This window comes from Hoplias malabaricus, chromosome 5 (genome assembly GCF_029633855.1).
Source record: "Hoplias malabaricus isolate fHopMal1 chromosome 5, fHopMal1.hap1, whole genome shotgun sequence".
In the NCBI taxonomy this organism is placed as follows: domain Eukaryota; kingdom Metazoa; phylum Chordata; class Actinopteri; order Characiformes; family Erythrinidae; genus Hoplias; species Hoplias malabaricus.
Window position 1 is genome coordinate 45,384,322 of NC_089804.1, and position 26,647 is coordinate 45,410,968.

Here is a 26,647-nt window from a genome sequence, read left to right on the forward strand (position 1 = left end):
CTTCCTCATGTCCCACATCGGCGTGTGTGGAGGGCCTGCTGCTGTCACAACGCTAACGTCCCGGGCCGCTGATGTGCCCCGCAACCGTCAGGAGGACAGGGGGTGGGGGCAGGGCAGTATCCTGCTACATCAGAATGAGTCTGTAACACACACACACAATCACTGGCCTAGTCTGGCACACGTGCCCCATCTCCTGGAGGTAACAGAGTGGAGGGGAATAAAGTGTATTTTTTTGTGTCTTTGCACAAAATAATCATTAACACATTTCCAGCTGGATTCGTTTAATAAGGAGGGTTCAGTGATGTAATTTGTGAAGGGACAGAGTGATGGATATGTGCTGTAAAACATGAAATGCACATTATTTGCATCAGTTTTATGAACTATGCTCCTGGGCTCCCCCTACAGTTGTAGCATGGAATTCATTTGTATAGAAATTAGTGTGTTCGTATTTGCAGGTAAAATAGATACGTTTTTACAGCAGGAAGTTTGTCATGTCTTTCTGTGACATTATTGGTTGTTGCAAAGCAGAAATCACATTATTGCCAGACTCATGTAAACCTAGTAAAGTAAATGTAAAGTAATTGTGTTAATTTTATTATGATGTTATAGCAGCAAAGATACTACAATTATGTAAACAGTGTGGCATTCAATACGAATAACAACATGGCAATTCCAGTCTGCTGTAGTGTTGCACGGTATACTGATGCTAGAAAAATATCTCAATACTTTGTTATTAGAAACAGTACAATACCCCGTTGAATTAGTACTGGTCCTTTTTAAGATGGAGTGTTTTTAAAATAAGAGCAGTATTTCCAACAAGTGCCACATGGGGGCAGTGTGCGCCTGCAGCACCAGTGACTTTCTGTATAAACCTTAGCTAGTACTAGCTAGTACCTTACCTTACCTTACCTTAGCTAGTAAGAGAATCACCTGTAGCATGACTTGTTAGAACACCAGGATTGACCGTGAGCGGGAGAGACAGCTCTCTCTCCGCGGTTTCTGAGCTCCCGGAGAGAGACACAGCTCCCTTGACCTGGCTCGTTCCAGTGATGGAGCAGCACTCCTGAACTGAGGTCACATGATTGAGGCATTCAGCTTTATTCAAACAGTAAACATGTCTTATGAACGGTGCAGAAAGTGTGATTGGACCCACTAGTGGTGAAACGTCACGTGTGGCGTCACACTTAACAAACAGATACCAGTGATTTTCCCCACCACCCTCAGCTTGTAGAGAAAGTACATTACTTTTCCTGACGTTTAAGGTTTTTGCAATGGTTTGCAATTATTGTTTCAGTATCGGTATCGAGATATATCGAAAGTCATAATTTTGGTATCGTGACAACACTAGTTTTCAGTGTGTGTGATTACATTGCTATGAGGTTGGTGCCAACAGAACTACTTCCGCTAGGGACTCCCTAGGGTCTGTTGCAGTTATTACTCTCAGACTTTCAGATTGCATTAATATCTTATGTTCTTAACTTATAGTACATTGCTTAAACCCAGTTCTGTTAAATTTGGACCAGTATTATTCATTAGCCTAAACTCTATAGAACCAGTGCTTTCCACGTTTGATCATCATCTTCATAGTTGTCAAGATTACCAGGCCTTGAATTAAGCTTAGCCCATACACCATGTCCCTGGCTACCATGGCAACCGTCATCAACCAACATAAGGAAGCTGGATGTGGCAGAGAGGGTCATGAGACTCGGGGTGGGGGGAGGTGAGGGGGTAGAGTTTCGAAATGGAGGATGGGGAAAGGTTTACATTAAAAATTCCATATTTATTTGGAGTTTGAAGCAGTTTATATGGAGAACAGTAAGAGTGTCTGAATACAGAATGGCCACATGATGGAGAATCTGGCCACTGCAACAGGGTAAACATGAGGTTCCTGGTGTCAGATGACCCTCTGCCCAGCACACCTGCGTACTATGCTGATCGTGGTTACCATGGTAACCAGGGTGGACTTTTATTGTGAGAGCAAAAAGCATTTGTTTCTTTTTAGTATTATTATATACTATTTTTTATACCTGTAATGAAATAAAATGATTTAAATACTTCAGCGGTCATACATAAGCTGAAATGTTGGCATCATTACTGTGCTGAGAATGTTCCACAACTCTGGTCCTGTGATGTGTCCTGCCCTGGTCCCTTTCCCATGATAGGGTACAGAGTAACTGACAAATTCTAAATATCAACAGATTAGTTGACTACAATTAGTGGTTGTATCTTTACTGAGTTCATCTACAGTGGAGTACAGCTGCTTAATTGCGGGGTAGGGGCAGCTTGCTCTCAGACAGTTTCAGGGTCCTGGAGTGGTGGGTAACTATTCACATTGATCTGTTCCTGATCCTTCACACCCCATGAGCACATGCTGGATCACCTCATGATTTATAAACAAAGCACTGTAAAATGCATATGACAAGGGATTGTTCAGGTTAACCCTACTTGTAATAAACTTAAAACAAACCAAAACCATGACTCTCTCCCTGACACACAAACACAGAGCACAGAAATACACCGTGTGAGAAAGGAAGGCTCCCTCAGTGTGGCCTGCTCATTCAGCGTGGCAGAATATCCCTTTATAATTATGTCATATTGAAGTATTACATATAACTAATAGAATATATATAAAACAGTGCTGTTGATCGATTAAAAAGATGTAACTAATTAGTTGGACAATTTGTTACAATTGTTGAAATGAATCACAATCGCGTTGTCTCTCTCTTCTTGAGACTGAAGCATTTAATAATGGATATTTAAATGTAAAATAAACAAAGGAATCATTAATTAATGAATTCATTGTCTGAAACCACTTATCCAGGTCAGGGTCGTGGTGGGTCCGGAGCCTACCCGGAATCACAGAACGCAAGGCAGGAACACACCCTGGAGGGGCGCCAGTCCTTCACAAGGCAACACACACTCACTAATCGCTAATCTACCTACAGTCCATATACCAATGTGTGTGTTTTTGGACCATGGGAGGAAACCGGAGCACCCGGAGGAAACTACTACTCACAGACAGTCACCTCAGACTTGAACCCAGAACCTCCCGGTCCCTGGAGCTGTGCGACTGTGACACAAATCAGTTGATTTATTTAATTTATAGATATTATTAATATTGTATTTATTAGTGGTGTCTGTTAAAATGTAATCACAACAATTAAAGTTAAAATGCTAGTCCTTTTTTTTTTTTTTTTTGGGAGGGAGGTTGTGTAGTGTGATGTGCACGACAAACTGGTGAGAGGAGCCCATTCTTTTTACGTTATTATAGTATTGCAGTTTAGTTTTGATTTGTTATATATTCATTTAATTAGAAACTAATTTTTTGCTGAGAACAAGTTTCAGGGAGAGCCCTATTTGTATGTAATTTGGCTGTGTGAAAATGTGCGTACGTTTGAATTTGAGTACTTGTGTGGTGCATTTTGTGGAAGTAGAAATGTGATATTGCCGTCATATCCCAAATGTTTTTTTTTAACTTTAATGTCTCAACAAAGTTAGTCTACATTTTTTGTTTGATTGTACTAACATCATTTCTCACATTTATAGATGTAGTGCATCGAATACATGAATCATTCTCTTTATTGTGTGTTTAACATCTCAATAAATACAGAACCATTCTTCTTAGTCTTCCATATACATTCTGAATTTTAAAAGTGGGAAATGCGTAATTAATGCATTAAAATTTTACCCGTGCCTTACTAGATAACTTCCAAAGTATTATGTCTTGTTCGTTGTCCTGACTACATATAAAAAGTGGGCAGTTTAAATATATAAAATATATTATGTGAAGGTATGTTTTTAAGGAGGCATACTGTAACATAGTTGATGTATTTGTGTGTAGAATTGTGTTTATCGTGGTTGTGCACATGGTGGTGTATTTTGTTGTGTTTTAAGGACATGTGAATAGCTCTTTGAGAATGTTTAATATTCCAATAAGTAAACGGTAAGGTTAAATACTGTGTAAAAAGTTTGTGTTTTGTTGTATGTTCATGTGTATGGAGTCAAAAAAGGGTCAAAAACAATACTCACAAATCTAACAGAATTTGTAACTGCATTTGAGCAACCTACATAAATGTGAAACAGAATCATCCGTGGTGTGTGAAGGCTAGGGTGTGTGTATGTATGTATGTATATATATATGTGTGTGTGTGTAGCATCACAACCCCACATCTCACAGTGCATGTATGGCTCTTGGCTTTATAGACAGTTGTATAAATATTTGCTCTCTCTCAAACAGTGCATGGATGGAGCTGCAGGTCAGGAGGGTTCCTCACTGAAGAGAGTGGCTGTAGTGGAGGATTTCTACGACATCATTTACGCCATGCACGTAGAGATCAGTTCTGACCCGGCCAAAGCCCCTAAACATGCAGGCCAGAAGAAAACCTACAAAGCGGTGAGTGAACACTGGCACCTCTCTCTCGCACTGCTGATGGCTGTTTATTTGCCAATCCTGCTTCTCTCTCTCTCTCTCTCTCTCTCTCTCTCTCTCTGTATCTCTCTCTCTCTCTCTCTCTCTGTGTATCTCTCTCTCTCTCTCTCTCTCTGTGTATCTCTCTCTCTCTCTCTCTCATATTTCATTCTCACTTTTTACTTCATGATTAGTTATGACACATCTCAAGACCCCCGCAGCTACTTGTTCTAATTGACTTATTAAATCTCTTCTCCCTCTCACTTGTTGAGTTAATTTTTGTCATGTATATTTTCCAAACTCTCCATCTCTTTGATATCAGTTGTGTGTAAGAGTATTTTTGTGGTGAGACTGTTTTTGAATAAATGCTGTATCTCGTGTGGGGTATGACTCATTTGGGTGCAGTTTCTTACCTGTAGGCCACACACACACACACACGCACACACATATACAGAGGCACAGGTGAGTCTAATGCATATTTGTGGAAGAAAAAAAAGTTTTCCCTTTAATCCAAGCCCTTCAGTTCATCTTGTGATGTTGCCCTCTATTGGATGACGAGAGGAGTACAGGTAAACCATGGATGGAGCCTCAACAAACATCTTTAGCACCTTTGCGGTTGGCATCACAGGCGTTGTAACAGGTGTATAAATAAACTGTTTTGTTTCATTTTTCTCTTATGTATAATTGATGTGCTGTGTGTTTCCATCTTTTACACACATGCATACATACACACAGCTGGGTTTGTTTGTTCTGTTTTTGCTTTCCGGCTGTTTGACTGTGGCAGCGTTCCAGAAGCTGTCCTGAGTGGAGCGTCTCCCTAGACATCAGGACCCACCCAGCTCCATTCTTCTCCTCTACAGATTTGTGTTGTACTGGCTCTGGACGGGGAAGCAGGGTTCCAGCAGGGATTTTTAAAATAGTTGGTTCAAACAGAATAATACACAGGGGTGAAGTATGTGGGTTCATTTATTTATTTATTTATTTAAATGATAAATTCAGGCTTTTTTGAAAAACACACACTCATTCACCTCCTGCAATGGTGCCATAGTTGCCCCATGTTTGTATGACTGAGCCTCAGGGGAGAGTGTTGATATTCAGTGTGGGGGTGTATGTTTTTTTTCTCTCTCTCTCTCTCTCTCTCTCTCTCTCTCTCTCGTTTGGCTTGGCTGGCCAGCTGCGGGTTGGTTGGGAGGAGGGGAGAATATTCAAGAAGAAAAGGTATCTAAGAGGGCCAAAGGATAGATTATAAATAATGGCCCAGTGAATGCAGAAACTAACAACAGCAGTTGATAGTGGAAGGAATACAAGAAACTGTGGAAGGCTTTTATTTATTTATAAACTCATGGGACTTTGTCTTTTAAATAAAGTAGTATTATGTATTATAGTAAAACTGAACTGTTTTATATTTTTGTCTTAAAATGAAAGATGGATTTGTGCACCACGGATTGATTGGAAATTAAAACAAAGTGGCACTGCTTGAAACGGCTCCAGCAGTTTAGGGAGAAAGTATCATCTTAATTCTAAGTGCAGCTCAAATTAGATTCAAGCTCAGTAGCATGTTCTTGGTTGCATTTATTTGCAGGAATAAATGAGAAGGTGGAAAATGTATTGCTGTAGAAATATAATTCAGACCGCACTGGGTGAAAATATGGGCACAGTGGTGAAGTTTGGCACTTCTCTGTTAACAATTAAAATCATTGATTACTCTCTGAGCACTTATACAAATCAACCATCATTGTTAATTTTAATGAAGTCATTAAATGTCACCCCTGCCCTACTACTCACTGCCGTTTGTAAAGAACTTATAAGCAAACCAGTAAAATCCTTTAACAGTGCTCCATGTTGTTTATAAATTAATAAAAAATAAACCCTTTTCCCCGTGTCAAAAGTACTTTATGGAGATCCTCAGAGAATAGCCCAACATTTCAGATAATATTCAACAGAATATACAAATATTAAAATACTTCCAAACTGCATGCACATGGACAGTTTGAGTTCAGACTAGGACATAGAGGGGGGATAGCAGTTGCTCCACATTTTAATAAGAGCCTGGCCCCTCCAGCTCTGTCTCTGTCACCGCTGCTCTCTGATTTAAGAAGCTGATTAGCACTTCATTTGCCTTCCCTCTGAATTAATGAAATTTAAATTTAGATTGGATGCTCTCCCTCTACTGATAAACTACCTTTGTTCTGTGTGTGTGTGTGTGTGTGTGTGTGTGTGTGTGCGCGCGCTCACACAAATCCAGATATCCTGCTGGTGTTTAGGTCTGATTGACAGGGACCTAGAGCTGCAACTGACATTTCACTGTCACACCTTTCTTTCTTAAAAATACATACACACGCACACACCCCTAGACTACACACACCATGGATGCCTCACATTCATATAGTAGCTACAGCTTTACCACTGGCCATGTGCTCAGCATGTTGGGCTCATTGGACAATGGGAAGGACATACACAGGCAGAAGACGCAGGGCACTGACAGCAAGTCACAACAGCACAAGGCCGAGGGAGACATGACAAAGTGCCCACTCGTGGCCCCCTTGTCCAGCTCCAGGCGACCAGTAGGGGTGTCAAAGATATGCAACAATGAGATACGCTTATACATTAACAGTCATATTCAAAAGTTTGGTCATATTAAATGTGTTTTTTTAAAAAGTGAAAACAAATACAGCGGGTAATACATGATAATTTTTTGTGGATTCCAGTTTAAATATCCTAATTTGACTGGTTAGGATGTAGATGAGGTTCATTTCATGATATTAAAATATCACTGTATAAATATCTCAGAATTATATGAAATTATATTAAATGTAAGAAATAAATTTGAACAGTAGTGAAAATTCGAGAACACCATTTTAGACACTTCACAGTTATCTGTGCTAGTGTGGCCCTGGCACTAATTTCCCTAATTATCAGACAACCCATATTCATCTAGCAACGCTTGTAACTATTTTTCAAGCCTGAGCTGATCCAAGGAAAATGAAACCCTGTGACAACAGGCTTTCACAAGCTGCAGTAAGTAACCAAACCTTCCATCAGCTGAAAGGATGAAAGGCTGGATCATGTTGTGTGGATGCAGAGGATGTGGTCCATAGTTATATTAGTATGTGTGTTTAATGTAGCTGAATCAGATGGGTAACACATTCAGCATCCAACAAGTGTGCAAAAAAGTGCACTTTGGGTCAAAAAGCATTGTGTTTTGGTGGATGTTTTCTTCAGCAGGAGTATAAAACATAGCTAGGTGAATGCTAATGTTTATCCAAACCTCATTCAATCAGTTATTCAGCTGTGTTCAGCTTCACACAGAAAAGCTTGATATGACATGGCATGCTCCATCAGGTGTGAACTGCAGTGGTGTTAACTCAACATCACCCAAAATACCTGGCTGAATGCCATCAAATACATCAAATAAGGGCTTTTACTGCATCAAAGAGGGAAAAACACCACACATTAATAGCCTTAATGTTTTAGGAAGAAATGTTGGATGAAAAGGTGTCCACATGTGGTCATATAATGGAAGTGTTGAGAATAGAAGAAAAATATCCGGCGGAAAAATAATTTTAAAACTTAGCAACCGATTACAGAAAGATGAAATAATAGGCATAATCTGTCTTTCACTCACTCTCTATCTTTCTCTCTGATTATCTCAGATAGCGGAGACGTATGCGTTTTTGCCCAGAGAGGCAGTGACCCGATTCCTGATGAGCTGTGGAGAGTGTCAGAAGAGAATGCACATCAGTCCGAGTGGAGCCGAATGCAAAGGTATGGCAACTCCCATAAGACCATCCTACATCACAGCTTCTCATTTGCCTTTAAAAAATTAGCAGTGCCATTTAACATTTAAATATTTAAACATTTCTAAACTTCATAGCTTTTACAGCGGATATTAATGATTTCTGTAAGAACCAGTCTATGACACATGAAGCTGGAATTACCTGGCACTGACTCATGGAGGCCATTCTTGAACATTTCAAACCAAGTGAAAGAAAAAATGAACAAATAAATAAATAAAATTGGTTCTTTAATTGTTGCCATAGAAGAACCATATTTTCTTTCTTATAGAATCATTTCTTTTTAAATAAATGTGTGAAGAATATTTTTGTGTCCAAATATTTCCAAAAAGGAAAAAAAATCCAAAAATTTACCTTTTGTTTTTATATTACTTTTAGGGAACATTTTTCTTTATGGACATTCCCTGAAGTGTTTTTATACCAGTTTAATTTTTTTTTTTTATCAAAGCAAAATATATGCACCTCATGAGTCTAACGAGGATCTCACACTAATTAACCCTATTATATGGCCAGGACTGGCCAGTGGGTCTAAATTAATAATAATAACTAGCCAGTCTCCTAGTAGCCCACATAGGCTCTGAATAATACACCACAGATATTAAGGGGTTGCCATAAAGCACAGAACACTCTGGTTATGAAGTAAAAAGTCAGGTAGTGACTTTATAAAGCAGTTTAAAATATTCTATATCCTCTTCTGTTACTGTGCCAAGTAGGTATAGGCTTTGCAGAGATAATTGATTGCCACTAAAGAGATTCACAGTCCCAGAGAACCAAGAGACTTTCTACTCCAGGTCTTTATTGGAACAGTCCTGCCCTCCCCATCCACCCTGGCTAATCCTCTCTGTCCACACCCTATCAGACTGAATTTAACGAATCCCCAACTACTAGACCACCTCCAACACACAGCACACAGACATTCATTAAGCTCTGATCACTGGAGTGTCCTGTCTCCCTCCCTACGCATCGCAATTAGCCCAATTACAGCAATTTTACCAAAAAAAAAAAAAACACGAAAAAGGGGGGAGGCATCATTCCCAGGAACATTTCAATGGATAGGGGCAGAAATGCAGAGCAAACATGGGGAGAAGGGAATACTTGGGACGGGGAATGGAAAGAGGAGTCCAGTGGGGGAGGAGAGATGGGTAGAGCGGTGTTGTCTGGGCTAATGAAAGACAATGAGGTCCAAAGTCTTTTGCTGAGCCTTAATGACTTGGCTGTTCTGTACATTTAGGATGTAAAATGCCAAAACCAACAGTGTGGATAGGAACCAATTACCATCACGAATAACTGCTGCTAGACCCCCTCCTTGCTGTGAGATAAACACACACACACAGAGAAAGGGAGAGAGAGAGAACACCTCCCAGGCCTGATCTGTCACAGCATTGTGTTGCAGCGCTGGGACAACGTTGGGTGTCGCTCATGAAGAGAGCAGCTAATTGGCTTACTACCCCATGGGGGTCCATAAACCCCCTCCTTGACCCACCTCCCTTTTTCTCCCTCTTTTTAGCTCCAGCTACCCACGCAAAAGTTCAGCGCTAAATTATTAAAAGTGATTAATTACCGCGCGAACAGGATTTTTTTAATTGACTTGGAAGCTGGCAGTTTCACCTACTCTTTTTATAACCCCTCACAAACACTGATAAAGGGGTTTAATTTTTTGTAAAGATGGGGTGAAATGTTGCTATTACCACTATGTTTACATCATTAAAATGATGAAGATAACACTGCAGAATAGGTATCAAGTACTGCTGGTTTTCAGCTTTTCCTTAGAAACCTTCTGTTCATGGTAAAAAAAAAAAATCTATAGATGATGGCAATATGAGGAGACTGGTCAATACCACTCAGTAAACAAACATATGAGTGCTCATCGATTACTGATGAAGCCTCTAAGAGTGTGTGTATGCATCTGCGAGATGACGAGCAGGTAATGGTTCGTTTCAAGACTCCATTTATTCAAGACTTTAAAGAAAGCAAATGAGTAGGAAAACCACTAGTGTTTACAGTTTGGTTGCATTCGATGCATTCAACCAATTAATAACAGGCACATGGTCATGATACATATAAGAATATTTAAAATAAAAGAATTGATCCTTTTTTAGACTTGTGCTACAATTTATTTATGCTACAAATCTCACCTTTTCTCAGTGCATTAACCTAGGCAATAACTAACTGTGGCTTTGTGTGGACTGACTGAATGAACATGGACAAACATGACCAATATACAGGACCCCCTAAAACACACACACACACATCCAACAGCAAATTCATCTTCATTATTATCATCATGATCATCTTCTGCCTTAAAATCTGTTTTTTTCCATTTTTCTTCATTTAGTGCACGGGGCACCATGGGATTGTTTGGGAAACATTTGTGGGGGAAAGAAATACAGTTCCCCCATTAAGAGTGAAGGATTCTGAAATTATGTGAATGCATGCATGTTCTATTTGCATATGCTATTATAATTAGGGCATTGGAAATGAAGCATTGTTAATGGGACAAAGAGATGGAGCCGTGTGCATCATGGTCTAATTGGGCACGCTCGCAGCTTAAAGTGCTTCATTTACTGTCCTCTAGTGGTGACGGAAAGGACAACCACAAACGCTACAGTAGACGCATCCGTTCTCTTGGCAGAGGACAATGTACTGGGTTATAGCAGCACCAGTGTTTACACTCTGACCTGCTGCAAATTGTATTTTTCACGATATAGACAAAGACAAATATTTTGACGTTATTTTGACTTTTATTAATTGATATGCCACTGGATTGTGTTGAGCACGCCTGCATTTGTTTTCCAGAGAACGACCAGCCAACCTCTCTTGTCCCTGAGGTCATTGACTACAACATGCCTCTGACCACCACCTACCTTAAACAGATGAAACTGCAGTGTATGAACAACAACGAACAGGTAGAGAACGTCCCAGCACTGCTGCATGTTAAGATTTGTCCTGACTTTGAATGAATGAATGAATCAATGAATGTTGCACTCTGTAGTATGCTGTGGTTGGTGTGTTTTCCCTGTGTCTGTTTGGGTTTTCTTTGGGTGCACCTGTTTTCTCCCACAGTCTAAGAACACATGTTGGTAGGTCAATTGACTGTATTAAATTGAGTGTATGATGCACTATGAAGGACATGTGCCCTGTCCCAGGTGTGTTACTGCTTTGGGCACAATTTACCAGGTAGGCTCTGGACCCACCGTGACCCTGATCAGGATGAAGTGGTAACAGAAGGTGGGTGAATAAATAAATTAAATAATAAATGCATGAACACCCCTCCTCCCGACACACACACACTATCAAAAAAAATTAAATAAATAAAACAAAACCTAACAAGGCACTCAGTGGTACAGTCTTGGTGATATGTTGATGCTGCAGACAAGGTTGTCTTTTTATGGAAGAGGGCAAGAATAAATGACCATGCTCTTTGACGCTGCTAAGCAGAGTTGTTTTAATTGCTAATTGCTCCTTACTTTTCTGAACTGCATTTATGTTTAGCTCTTTCTGCTACTGAAATTTCTTCAAGCACCCTCCATTAGTGTACAATGGCAAGAAATCTGCAAAACCTGTCAATCAGATATGTGTGGGTGGTTAAGTATTTATGTGTGGTTTGATAACCTAAGAGAGAATCAGGGTTAGCTCTTTTCTAATTAACCAGCTCTGTGAGCAGCCGGCTAATTAGCTAAGGTGTGAGGAAACCAGTGGCGTGCCAATTTACGGCGGAACGCCAAACCAAACTGACAGCTACACAACACTATTCCTACACACACTTTGAAATACACATACATGCTGATGCACACACAGATACGTGCAGTTTCCAAATTTCTCCCACTCAGAAGTGTCAACTTTTTACACTCTAAATCAGTCTGATTTAAATTCAGCACCTGCCCATTGGGGTCTATTATACATTTTATATATATAACAGCTCATCTGTTCTTCTCTGGATATGGGGAAATAATTGTCTGTGGTTTCTGAGTACAAGATAATTGTAGTAATGTAACAGACAGAGATTAGATTGAAACATACTGGAATATTGCTTGAAGCCGTTCTCTGTAGAAAACGAATGGGTGAGCATGTTTGTGCTGTATATGTGGCATGAGACAAAACCCCTGTCCTTGAGTTGAGGCCAACCAGGAAAGGGGGGTTGGAAGCTGTAGGAGAAAAACGCTTTTGAATTGGAAATACTTCATAGGACAGATCAGGTTGGATGAAAGAGTGGTAAGGAAATGCAAAGGAGAAATATTCAGAAAACACAGGTTAGATGAAACTGGCAAAAGTCGCACAAAAATATTGGCAAAATGAAAACCACACAAACAGTGGGTGACAGGGGTGAAATAGTGATACAGTGTGAAAAAGAGAACAGAGGGAGGAGGATGTGCTTGCAGAGGTTGGCTGGCATTGCAGGACGTGTGCATCCAGCGCAATTCAATAAAGGAGGAAATTAGCAGCATCCTTCCTCCAGACTCCAGACTCTGGCTACTAACAGGGAGTTGGTGTGTAGGGCTTTTGAAGGGAATTAAAGTGGGAGGGGTTGTTCATTTTCATTTATGGCCTCTTTTCCCATTTACTGTATCTTCTCCTAAAGAAACTCATTTCATTCTCTGGCTTTTTTTGGAAGGGCATGAGCAGAAGGGGTGATGGGACCAAGGAGGTAATAATTGGAGTTTATAGCAAGGGCTCAGATAAGACACTGATCGAGCTGGGGAAAAAAAGGAAATGAGGAAATGGAGAGAAAATGAGATGTACTTGGTTGCGCTGACATTTGTTCAATTAACTACTTAGACGTTTTTGTGTGTGTGCTGTCAGGAAAGTTTGAAAGTGATCAAAACTAATTTCTTGTGTCAGGTTTATTTTTGAACTGTGACATTTTAATCAGTATGTTGGTATTTATTCAGTAAGGAAGAATGAATGTTTCTTTTAATAAAACCTGCCAGTTTTTCTAATCTGCCTGCCATATGTTTTGCAGGTTGCAAGGCTGCATAGGAGGTAATTTCATTTCAGTCCATGATTGGTGTTACAGATATAGAAAATATGTAGTTGGAATGGTAGAGTAAAAAAGGAAGCAGTTGTAAGTCTTAAAAAATAGTTTTTGGAGGAATAGCAGTATTTTTATTTTTTTTTTCTCTTAATTTGATGTCAGAGTAATTCACTTGAGAATTTTTCAGGATCTTGTTTTTAAACCAGCTGTATTTAAACATGGGTAAAAAAACGTCTGGGGTTTACCACCTTGATATTAGTGTAGAGTGTAGTCACAGCTTTAGTGTTTGATTATTTTATCCAACTGTGTTGTTCCATTTTGCCTGTAGGTGGCAGGTTTCCCAAGCAAAATTTCAGTTGTGTAAATATTTAAGGGTCTCCTAAACCAGTTCATGAAAACAGATTAAGAACAGGCTAACACTAAAAGAGTTGTAGAGTATGATTATATCAGAGACTCATCTATAACGCACATTATGTTTATTGTAATGTGTTATGGATACAAGTTTGAAATGGATCACATGGTGTCTGTAAATGTGTACTGTGACTAAATCTTAAGTGTTGTATTTTCCTCCGTTATATATTTGTCCTTGCTGTGGGCCTTATAGGTGAGCAAATCCAACTCTGTGTGTGTGCGCTCATGTATTCAAGCTATACTATGCTGTATATACAGTAATTGGCACTCTAGGTACGGGGAGTTTGTTCAATTGATCTGAGGCAAGGAGAAACACCTCCATTGCTTGCTGCAGACTGTCTTTGTAGGCTACATAAAAGAATGATTTGCAGTGTGCAGCCTACGATGCCACTGTGACAAATGCAAATATATTGTTATGAGTTCTTATTCAAGAACAACCTAAAATGGATAGAGAAGCACTGCTTTTAATTCCAATGATGATATCTGATTTTTCATACCAGCGATGACTCATAAGCACTTAAAATTGTAGAAATTAAGAATAGAATCATTTGCATTATCATTAAAATCATGTAAGAATTACTGTAAAATCCTGATATTTCAGCACATTATCACAGCATCCACTAAGTGGTCCATTTTTCCTGAAAAAATGTGTAAATACAAATATATCAGTACATATACATCTGAAAACATCTTAAAGTATGAATGAAATTTAGTATTTAATATGCATTAGATACATTATATTGCATTTAATATCATGAATGTCCTGTATGTGTCTGGGGCCCTTTATGTTATGCACATATGATGTATGTATGTGCAAAAAGTAGAGCATAGAGCTGGGCAATTAATTGATAATTAATCGACATTCAGAACTTCTAATCGACATAATCTTGTGTATATCAATTATATCAATTATTTTTATTCTGTTATGTACCCACCTAAATGCAGAGGCCAACCAAGCGACTCAAGCAGGTGGTACCAAAGAAAAACACAGCGTCTGTGGTTTGGACGTACTGTGTTTTGACTTTAATTAAGATGACATTGAACAAAAAGAAGTCAAATGTAAACACTGAGGAAAAAACGACCGAAGTGATTGTGGTTTCAGCGACCAAAGCACAATCACACACCAAATATAAACAGTGCTCAAAAAACGAGGAATTAGCTCCCAGCAACGTTAGAAAATATATCCCATATTTAATACTGGAGCATATTTACAGTACAAGCCTTGTCACCAAAATACAAAAACAAAATAAATGCTTGTTATTCGTAATCGTGGTAAAATGTACAATTAATCTTGATATAGATTTGCGCAAATTTATTGACACAAATATTTATTTTTGTTTTTTAGAATGGAAATTATACAAAATGTGCATGCACAGCTAAACATATCTTTTCACCAAAGAACCCTTCAACAAAATGTACAAGACTCTTGGTTATCTGGTCAGTTTGGATAGTAAATTAAACTTTTTTTATTTTTTTTTATTACAGTCACCTGTCACCACCTTATATAAAGCAGAGACGGTCATTTAATCCAAAATGCAACACTTCACATTAAACTGTTCTGAATGTCTGCGTTAGCTCTTCAGCAGCTGAATTAAACCAGATTTTTGGGGGGTGGGGATAATCTGTGGAATCCTCCTGAGAAGGCATAGTCACAAAAAAGAGCCTTTTGGAAATTGTCAGTAAAAATGCACAGATGTTTCGTCTTTGGGTATGTAAAGCCCACTCAGGTTTTAGAAGTGAGCCTTAGGAGAAAAAGGCCAGGAAAATATCAGACGCAAATATAACAGAGTACCGGACTGTAAACTCCAGTCTGTGGCACGCGGTGTGACGTCAGTGCGCGCGCTCCCCGCCCCTCTTCAGTTGTGTGGTGGACAGTGAGTCGCGCGCCGCTGCTCTCTGTGGATCTGCTGAAATATTAAAGACAGCAGAGACACGGAGGAGAGGGAGGGACAGAGGGAAAGGGGAGAAGACGGATATTCCACAGAAACACGACCTGAAGGGGAGGTAAGGGCTGGCTTTGGCACAGACGTTTCAGACGAGTTGGTGTTGCGTTAGAATCCCACGGTTGGAGCGAAATGGACGCGGTTTGAGAGGGTGAAATGTAATTTGTGAACGCGCTTGGTTTGTCCACATGTCGCCGGCTTGGCTCACTCACTCACTCAGTAAAGAGCGGCGTTTGTTCGAGGCGTGTGACAGACGTCTTTAATGTGCTACTAACTCTAAGGTGTGATTATTTTCAGAGCGTTTGGCCAGGGTCTTCATGGTGAAGGTGGTGGTCCTCTGAAGAGCTTAGTGTATAAAGTGGTACGGCTTTGCTGCCAGAAATATATCCAGCAATTATTGTTGCTGAGCCGCATTGGTCATGCACAAGAGCGACACCTTTGCAGAGCAGCATTAACATGCAGTGTCTGTCCGAGCTTATTGATCATTCTGATCAGTTCCTTTTAAGCACTGTCTTTGCCCTTCTGTTTTTGTGTATCCTTGTGTACTAACCTTAACATCTGATTCCCCTTAACCTAAGGAATTATGTAATAGGCTGTATTTGTAGAATATTACAGCATTACTGTTAATAATGAGTGGGACTAGGGGTTAAGCCCGGCTTACATTTTATAAAGGGACCATTAATCACAGGATTTTGTACCTAATTTAATTTTTTATAGCTTACGTTAATCTATTTACAGTCAAAATCCTCTTGAATCAGCTGAATCAGCCAACTACTGCTGGCTAATTTGCTTTCTGTTCCACAAGAAATCTACAGAACTTTGACCACTACCACTTTAGATAGTTTGCTCCACATTTAAGTGAAGCCACCCAGGCCAACTTAATGTCATCAGCCCGCCGCCTCTCCAGGAAACGGACTGAAATCAGACGTTGCTTCAGATTTTAGACTTTTTAGATGTATTCCATCGGCTTGTGTGCTCTGCAGAAACATGGCCAGTGGCTAGTCCTTTGTTATTTATCTGATTAACTCGTAGTGTGTTCTGCTAATGCCCAACTGAGGTTTGTTATTAACATTTTTAAACAGATTAAAATTTTTAAGGTCTCGTGACCATTTTGTTTGGGCCTAGAACATACCTGTTATCCATATCAGAAAGAAAATTAGCCAGTTTTTAGACATTTTGATTTCAGGGCTCGGGGCATAAAAAACGGTCCTTGGAGAGCGGTCAGAAATATACACGAGTTTGTGTCAGATTCATGTTGTTGTGCAGGATAGGGCTGTTGGGCTACACACTCACTGCTTTGAGCTGCATGCTTAAAATAGAGTTGGAGGACGGTTGTTTGTGACTTGTTGTATAAGTATTAGAAGACTGGGACACGTGTAGATCTGTGCTTCAAAACCAGAGCAGTGTGGCAGTGGGTCAAACAAAACAGTACACACACACACACACACACACTCTTGCATCCTCTCACTCTTGGTTTTTCTCTCTCACACACTTGCTCGCTTGCTGTTACTTTATCTTTTGCTGTCTGTCCTGTTTTATCTTGTTGTGTCTCACTCTATCCATCTATCAGTCTATCCATCTGTTTATCTCTCTAGAAACATAATGCCTCTTCTTTTTATGTGACAGTGTCTTGTTGGTTCTTCAGAATGAAGATATATCTTTTATTTGCCAGGGCATGCCACAACGCACTAATCCATTTCTGCACGGCATTTGAACAGCTTTTCTATCTGTGTTACCATCATCGTACTCAAATTGGTGTGTAAATAAATACTAGACAGAGTACACAGTCCACGTGAGGGAGTGAAGGGTTAAAGGCTTTAAAAATCTCTTTATCATGTGCTGCCTTCTGCCAGAGCTTCACGAGGATAAAGCCTTCCAAAATAAAATCACTTTCCTAACCCCTGTGCCAGGCTGTCCAGCAGGAGCCATAATCCATCCCTAGAGCCAAGCTGTGTGGTAGTTATTTCTCCCCTTCCCTTCTTCTGTTCTTCTTCCACTTTTTCCTCCGTCCTCTCTCCTTTCTGCCCACTGTCCCCTTTCCTTCATAAACTCCTCAGCTGTTTTTCACACATTCCCTCTACTGTCTCTCTCTCTCACCCCACCGTCTTTGCTTTCTCCTGCCCTGTCCCCTCTTTCCTCTCCCTCTCCCCTGCTCCACCCTCTCTTTCTCTGTCCCTTCGCTCATTGTTCTTTGTCTTGTTCATCTGCATTCTACTGAATGTTCCATTCTGCCTCTCAGAGGGCCTGTACCACCCTACGCTCGTCTCTACAAATTACTGTGGAGCCTGGCATCAAATTCGGAGGATTACAAACACATTTGGGATTTCTGTGAGATCTTTTATGAGCAGCCTAGCACAGCATACTAATCAGAGGTGCAGTTTTTTGGGCAATTAATTTTCTCCCTTGTGGTAGGATGATTTGGCAGTGATCTATATTGAAATTAATCTCACTGAGATTCACTTGGTTCTTTCATTATCACTGTAGCTGGTATAGTGTTACCATACATAACCTCCTCAGGCATCTTTTTTTTTGGTGGTGAGGAAAGCCAGTTTCTATTTGTTTTGCTTCTCTTCCAGCCCACGAGAGCACTGAGTTAACCAAAGAGACATAGGCTACTCCCGCAACGTGCTGATGTGTTTTGCGTCGTGTAATTTCCTGTCTTTTCACGGCTCGTTTCCTCTCAGGCAGTATGCGCTGAGACTCAGGGGGCAATATGGGATGTGACATACAGGCTCCCTCTTGCCCTCTTGCTCCAGTTGGCTGCTCTGCACTCGACTGGTGCTGCCTGTGGTGTATTGTGCGTAAGACCCAGCCAGCGGAACTGTGAGCCTCTTTACAGACCCTCTCAAGGCTTTCATACAGATAAAGGAGCTAAAACGCATTCTTTGGAACTATGCCATGGAAGAACCACTTTTGGTTTCTTGAAAGGCTTTGAGTGGATGTTTCTCCAAAGAATCATTTTTGTAAATAAGCTTAATGAGAAACTTGTAGGAAATTACAAGGGGTTATAATTATTTTAATTATTTTCCTTTTTAGAAGATCAGAACTGGTTCATGTGTCACATCACTCCAAAGAACAGTTTTGCCACACATGCATTTTATAAATATGTTAGGGTTACTCCACTGCTTTTAATATTTACTCTGCCAGGGATGTCCTGCACAAGCTATTAACTGTAGCCTGCAGCTGGTTTCTGACCATGACCTACTGGAGCTTAATCTGTGCTTTATTTGTAGGATCATTTGCGGAGGAGAGAAAGGGGTCAGTGGTAGTCCACTGAGAGGGACAATTGTGGCTGACAGGATTAAGAAAATACAGCAGCAGGATTGGTAGTAATCTGAGCGCATGCCTGTTGGATGTTTGGTGCGATCTCGTGGGCTTTGACTGTCACTCATTTCAGAATCTACTGCTTTGGTGGCCACTCCAGAAGTTGAGTGAACCAAAAGAAAGGATTAGCTTCATTTCATAATCATTTGTCCATTTCACTCAGTGTGGCTAAGAGCTCTCTGCTGCAGACATTTGACTAGCGCCACAACAAAAGCTGACCTGGCAGAGAGTAGTGTTTAAGAACCAAATGTTTTTTTGTTTTTTTTTTCAGTTGGAAACGTGGCATGGTGCTGCCCTTCGTTGTTGTTACGGTGATTAGAGCATGCAACTCCTGTCTACTGCTAATTAGCTAGCATTTATTTTGCTCTTACTTTACCGTCCCTTGTGACAGATAACAACAGTGCACAAATTGCGCAGTGATACACATGTAAATTACATGTTTAAAAAAATAAATAAATAATATATATATATATATATATTTTTTTTTTTTCCTCATTAGCACTTTGCTCTTGTTGTTTTGTTGCTGTTTTCATTCACCTCTGAGAACCGGAACTGATCCCAGCCGATTTTGTTGCACTCAGGGAGAGCCTAGTGAGGGAGGACAGTGCTCAATAAGCAGAGGTCCCTGAGACAGAACAGAAATTGGTTGCAATGCTTTTGCTGAGAGAACAGCCATTGGAGACAGAGGTCAGCTGCAGCAAGAGCACTGCTCCTCTCTTCTCCAGTGACCTGAACAAAACTATTACTGCAGCCTGCTTTTCTGAGGAAGTCAGGGCATTTCAAAAAGGATCTTTTCTCAGAGCAGTGTTGTACCTTGTAGGCTTTTGATTCTGTAAAACATCTTGCTCTGAAAAAAAAAAAAAAAACACAACAAAACAAAACAAAAAAACAGATAAGCAGATAATTGAGTAACAAGCTGGGCAGAACAAAAAACACAACATGATGTAGCAATTTTCTGTTTGACATAGTGCTTTGTCAGTCATGTGTTTGTGTCAGTGTGAAGTAAATAGACCCAGACAAGGTCTATGGGAAAAAAAACATATCAAAACATCTACCTTTAAACATAACTGCTGTGCCAATCACTATAGGGAAAATACATCTACGTTTGATGCACAATGTCAGAATTTGTGTTTGCCTTGTCTCAGCTGGAGTCTGGATCGGATGCCTGTTGCTTACAGTTGTGCCTTTTGAAAGAGAGTAGCTATTTGTTTAGTATTTATACTGCAGCGTTCCTTTGCCAGACCACATGTCCTTTATGTCTAGCTGGCCTTCACGAGGCAGCTGCAGAACGCAGCACAGCTCAGCGTAACATACACATCCACTGCAATGTTTATGCATTTGCTACACTGTCATTTGGTTGCTACTGAGCATGGTAGACATCCTGACTTGCACTAAGCTATAACACAGGGAGAAACAGCAAGTGCAAACAAGCACACCTCATGCCAAGACAGTGAGGAAATTGTACATTGGTGGCAGTTCCAGATTTGATATGGCAAGTAGCAGATACGCAGCTGAGATGAAGCTCAGAACAGTCTGAGCTTAAGTTTGGAAATAAGGACCAAGTAGTATTAGAGAGGGTTTTTATTTATTTATTTTTTTTTAATTTTTTTTTTTTTAAATATAAGAAAACTTAAATATTGCTACATCACATTAGGCTTTGTAGTATTGCGAGTGATTTGCAGGTTTGTTGTATATATTTGGCAGACACGTTATGTGCCATTTCTGTGGATGAATTGGATTGCTTTCTCTAGCTGTATGTTGTTAATTTTTATTGTAATCCTGGTATTCCCTTAAATTTATATCTATTTTCCAAATGATGTTCAAATGAATATAGATTCTGTGCAAAAAAAATAAATAAATAAATCAGTTTCCTCCGGGTGCTCCGGTTTCCTCCCACAGTGCAAAAACACACGTTGGTAGGTGGATTGGCGACTCAAAAGTGTCCGTGTGTGTGAGTGAATGTGAGTGTCTGTGTTGCCCTGTGAAGGACTGGCGCCCCCTCCAGGGTGTATTCCCGCCTTGTGTCCAATGATTCCAGGTAGACTCTGGACCCACCGTGACCCTGAACTGGATAAGGGTTACAGATAATGAATGAATGAAATAAATCAGTTGCAAGCTTCAACACATTTGCAGTGAGTATGTAACTACTACAAGTCAAAAATGAATGCCTTCCTTAAAAACAAAGTTAACTTTTTATTATAAGAACTACTCTAACTTTTTGGCAGTTTTTGAGAAATGAGAAGTCTTGGCAGCAGTGTAGCTGAACACAATGGGCCGAGAGACCTTACCATTGAGGGGCTGTCTGACCCAAGCTCAGGCGCACGGAATAAAGACCAGCGGCATTGTACGGTGCATGTGCTTTCTTGACAGAGATGAAAGCATTACCTTCTGTGTTTAGGAATGAAAGCAGTGTCTAGTTGAAAACACTGAGAGGCAAACACTTGTCACACCTTCACAAAGAGAGGCCTTGAGCCGGAATAGCACATTCCTTCCTCTGCATTTACAAGCCCTCACGACATCAGCTTAGTGTAGTGCCAAGCCCCTTGTATGCACTGTAAAAGCTTTTACTTTCATCTTTCATGCAAAGCCACCAAGGGTACATACTTATTCCTGCAGGAACTATTAATCTGATGCAGTGAATGGTGTAGTATATTTCATTTATTCTTACTTGGTAGGCTGAAATGTATGTTCACATATGGCTGGGCCCTTAAGTTCTTTTATCTGCTGATAAACTGCATTGAAATTTAATTCTGACTTTATAAATCCTGTGGTTTTCATTGCGTTGTAGTTTATTATTCTTTAGTTAAATAAACTGTATGATGTTATACAGCAGTTAGGCAATAAAATTATCACCACCTTTTTTCCACAATCACTATCCATTGTCTTAGCTCCACTGGCCACACAGGAGCACTTTGTATTTCTACAATTACAAACTGTTGTCCATCGGGTCCTTTCACTATGTTCTTCAAAGGTCAGGACCTCCACAAAGTACAGCAGAGCAGGCATGATTTGGGTGATGGACCATTCTCAGCGCTGCACTGACACTGACTTGGTGGTAGTGTGTTGTGCTAGTACTATTGGATCAGACACAGCTGTTCTGCTGGAGTTTTTAAACATGGTGTCTACTCGGCAGCCACTTTACTAGACACACGTACCTCATTGATCCATCTGTAGATGTAAAATAAGAGACAGCAGCTGATTCGTTTGTGTTGGTCGTCTTCTAGCCCTTTATCAGTGGACACAGAGCGCTGTCCACAGGACGCTGTTAGCTGAATATTTTTGGTTGATGGACTATTGTCCAGCGGGAACACTGTGAGGTCTAAAACTTCAGCAGCACTGCTGTGTCTGATCCGTTCATGCCAGCACAGCACACACTAACGAATCACCACTACGTGAGAGTCACTGCAGCGCTGAGAGTGATTCACCACCCAAATCATACCTGCTCTGTGACAGTCCTGTGGGGGTCCAGCCCCACTGAAGGACACAAAGGGGCTGAAGGGGCAAACAAAGTATGCAGAGCAACATTTGGACCACAGTCTGTTATTGTAGAACTACACTGTTTACACAACAGCACTTTGAATGTTAGGAATAAGGAGGTGATCATAATGTTATGGCTGGTGTGTGTGTGTGTGTCCTATTTGTCTGTGATTATCTTACGTGCTTTGTATAAAAAGACTGAATAGCTATTCTAAGGTATTTAGAGTCAATTAAATTAATGACTAGACCCCCCCCCCCCTCCCCAACACGCACACTATACACACACACACACACACACAATTCACAAATTCCTAGAGTCAGTAATTGGCCTCCTCTATAGAATTTTTACTGTAAATAGCAGGAACTGGAAACAAATTGCTAACCTTCAGTGAATGGATAGCAGTTTTTTTTTTCCTTTTTCTTTTTTCTCTTTTTTTTTCTGGACCCACTTTTCATCATGGCTTGAGTGCATAGGCATGCCCAGTGCCCGAGGCTTCTGGTGCCGTTTTGATGATGACTAGTCCATTCCGGCGTGAGTCAGTGAATGAGCAGAGAGGCTGAAAGAGGAGCAGCGGGATTTTGGGACGCCCTCTCGTCTGTTTCCTCCCTCTCTCTTTTGTTTGGCGCTGTGGGACGAGTGGCTGTGTATAGAATAACATGCGGCGGCGGTAATTGAGTGCGGAGATTTGGTTTCAGGGCCGCACGCCCGTGCTTGCTGTGAGGTGAGCAGCAGCAGCAGGGACAGGACAACAGGCAGAAATAGCTGCCCCCTTCTACCGGTCTGATCAATGAAGGGCACGCTTATCGATTATAGCCTGTCTTCGTGTAATAGAATGCTTTAAAAAAAATAAAAAAAAAATAAAAAAAAAAAAGCCTGTGGCTGACAACATGCTGTAGTATCACAAACACATGGGAATATTAATCTGTCGGTTTGCTCTACTGGCAATTTCCCTCATTCCTTCTTCTCTCCCTCTTGAGTCCACATCTCAGATACAGATTGCCTGCCTCAGTCGCTGGACTCTTTAGGGGTGTGTATGTGTGTGCGCATATGTCAGTGCTGGTATTTCCCCCTCTTCACGGCTGGTTTTCCTGTGCGATCAATACTCTGCAGAGGAAACTCAGTCTGCTCCCTGTTAATCCTCACTAGTGCTGGTTCTGTGTGTATGTGTTTTTTTTTGTATTCACGTCTCGTATCAATACTTTCACCTATCTGTGTAGAAATGATACAGTCAGCCTGACCTCTCTGCTAGCCATTGATCCCTGTGAATGGTGAGATGCAGAAAGTGGATGAGCACAGAAAGAGAAAACAGCTCAAACACACATCTGTAGGACTGAGCACAGACCAGGTTTCACCTGAAATATGTACAAGCAGTTTCACCTGAAGCATGGTGTTTTTCAGACTATCCTCATATCGATATTAAAGGTGGAAATGGGTTGGACTCCTGAAGTCTAGAGTACTCTCAATAAATAATATTTTTGATTCTTCGTGTCTACATTAAACGTTATGCCATGTCCAGCTATTTATCTATTAATGGAAAAGGAATTCATGCATCTATTGGTTGATATTTCATTTGATGCAATTTCTGAAAAGAAAAAAAAAAGAAACTTAGAACGCTAGCCATTATCACTCCTGATCTCCAGGAGCTTAGATGATTTATTTAGAACTGCAAGCCTTGATCCTCGTGAATGGAGAGAGGGGGATTAGAACTTTAAATACCACTCACTTTATTTGTCTGTGTTTTTAAATTGTTCATTGAAAATGGCTCATTAGACTCATCTTGAATATGAACATCTTGCAGGAAAATACACTGCGCTCTAAACTTCAAAAATATATAAAACATATTTTTTTTTTTTTTTTTTCTCTTTTCAGCTCGTTTCAAGCTTTGTTCTTGATCTGTTTCCATGGTAGCCAATTAACAGGCTATGCTGTCCCCTATTTTTAGAGGAGTGTCCACGTCCCAGTCGTCTCTGAAATCTATATGTGAGAGAGAGAGGGAGAGAGGAGAAATATAGGTGGGATAAAGTGGGAGATGAACAAAGACAATCTTGGCGGTTCCTAAGAGTGTGGTAATGTTCTAAAGATTTCTGATAAGACGCCATGTTTGAGTCGAATTAAGTCATCTGGACACAAAACATTGTAACAAGTGTGCAAAACCCACTCGCCCAACACCAAACCACACAATATTGAGCGTATCTGTTGAGAAACCGTTATTGATTTTACATTGTATGTTTATAATGCACTCTGTATGCACCACTTATCAGATTTAATTGCGCTTGCCAATAGGTTTCTTGTATGCTTTAAGCCTAAGTAAATCTGGACGGGGAGACGGAAAGAGAAGTTGATATATGAGAGGAGTGGCAGACAGGAAGAGTTAGCTTGCTAACTGGATTAGCTTCAAATGGCTGTGGCACTGATCCGGCTTCTGCCCTGAAAGCTTCCTCAGTGACACCAGCCTGGGCGACTTGTCCCCAAGTCACTGTTGACCATCGGCGAACAGACTCGCCATCTTTATAGTGACGTTATTTACATAAAGGCCTTGTAAATGAATGGTAGCTCTGCTTGGGTTTAATTAGCACAGAGCATATATTTAAATTTTAGTGTCCCATAAGCCTGCGCCTTTGTTCAACGTGCACATCAGTCATTGCCGTAATAGCATACAAGACCACATGCATGTATTTGTATTAATGAAGTGCTTTTGCGAGGTGCCATATTAAATGTTTTGAGCTCCTCACTGACACTCCCTCCTTTCTGGCATAACAAAAATTCAGACTTTGCGCTCCAGTCATGTTTGTAAGATGAAAGCAAGTGCATGTGCCCAGGCTCCCTGCTGTACACTGTTAAAAATAGACTTGCTCCTCAGTTAATGATTTTTTAAAGACTTTACCCCCTTTGCGCTCCTAATTGAAACACTCATCCCGCTGCTTTTGAGGATTTATTGCTCCAGATCCACCAGAGCAGCTACGTGGCTAACCTGGCTAATAAACCTATTCTGCAAATGTCAGCTCCATATCTGCTTTTAACTCTGAGGTTAAAGCCGTAGTTTAAATCAGTCACGGTGATAGATGCCTCTTCTTTCTTATTCCTTATCCCCCCGTCCCCCCGTCCCTCTTTGCAAAAGTAGTGACGGCACGGTCATTATGTGAGCAGCGTTAATCTACTAAATGAAGAGAGCTAATGAAAGGGAGAGAGGAGTGAGAGCTGACGCCCAAGGTAGCCTGGGTGGAGACGGGCTCCCAAGGTCGTCCGCTGTGTGCTTTGTCTGTCTTCATATCCTCGCCCACAACGCAGACAAAGAAAGCCTCCACAAAAACTGAAGCCTACACACACCCACTCGCTCCAATCAAGTCCGCATCGAGTGAAAGAGGCCAGTGGGTCCAATACAGCCTCAGTAAAGCTTCTTCTTCGTAAATCTTACTGAAGAAAGGAGAGCGCTTGTGTTTTTTTACGAGCACGGCGAATGAACATGGGGCAGACCCTTTGGGGCAGTCCCTCTTTTTCCGCACAGACAGCAATTCGTCGGGGGGTGGGGGAGCGAGAGGGCCGTCATCTGCATATAGATGAGTGGCGAGCATTAGCAGGGTCGTTAATAAACAATAAAACTAATAAAAGGCTGGCAGGATTGAGCCGCAGGGGTGTGAGAAGATGAAGACCGAGAGATACAGCCACGGATAAGAAGCATTGTTCCAAATTGGATCATCTCTGGAACGTAGATCGTGGACTCGAAGTGGTTAAACGTGGTTTTATATGATTGTAATTGAAAAGGAGTTAAAGAGATTAAATGAAGCTTATGTTAGATCTGCTGCTCAGAGAGTGATTAATGAGACGGTGGAACGCTGCGTATAAGAATTCACATGCCACACTCCATTCAGAAAATGAGAGAAAGGAAGAAAGAGAAGAACAGAAATACATTACCCAAGATTCAGAGCTAAGAAAGGTGCACATGGTGGAACATTGATGAGGCTGAGGAGAGAAATTCTTTTATCGTTAATGTTTAGTCTCTCACTCAGCTACTTGACTTTCATCTCCTGCGTACTTGTTGACACTCTTCTGACCTCTTTGACCTCAGCATCTCCTTTCTCACTGGCTGCTGCTGCAGTGTCATATCCTGCAATTATATTGTGTCCTGTTTCCAACTGCATAGTGTTCTGGGCCTGAAAGCGATTTCTCTTCTCCAACACACCTATGAATCCTGGTAATTAACAGTGTAGTTGGGGTTGGATGATAATTCAGTATCAATATATATTGCAATATAAATGTTTCAATAACAGCGATTAAGATTTTTAATATTTCCATATGCATTATTTACAACTGATGTTC

The 26,647-nt window shown here is 40.7% G+C and overlaps 1 protein-coding gene across 3 annotated transcripts in view; it reads left to right on the forward strand.

The window, feature by feature from the left end:
* The window catches only part of nol4lb (nucleolar protein 4-like b), a 106,467-nt gene that overhangs the window by 14,250 nt on the left and 65,570 nt on the right, over nt 1–26,647 (forward strand). For all 3 annotated transcript variants that reach the window (XM_066670574.1, XM_066670572.1, XM_066670573.1), the window contains exons 2-4: nt 4,238–4,393; nt 8,062–8,173; nt 10,999–11,108. In XM_066670574.1, coding sequence (XP_066526671.1) covers nt 4,241–4,393; nt 8,062–8,173; nt 10,999–11,108 — 375 coding nt within the window. In that variant the 5' untranslated portion in view covers nt 4,238–4,240. The remainder of the gene's footprint in view (nt 1–4,237; nt 4,394–8,061; nt 8,174–10,998; nt 11,109–26,647) is intronic.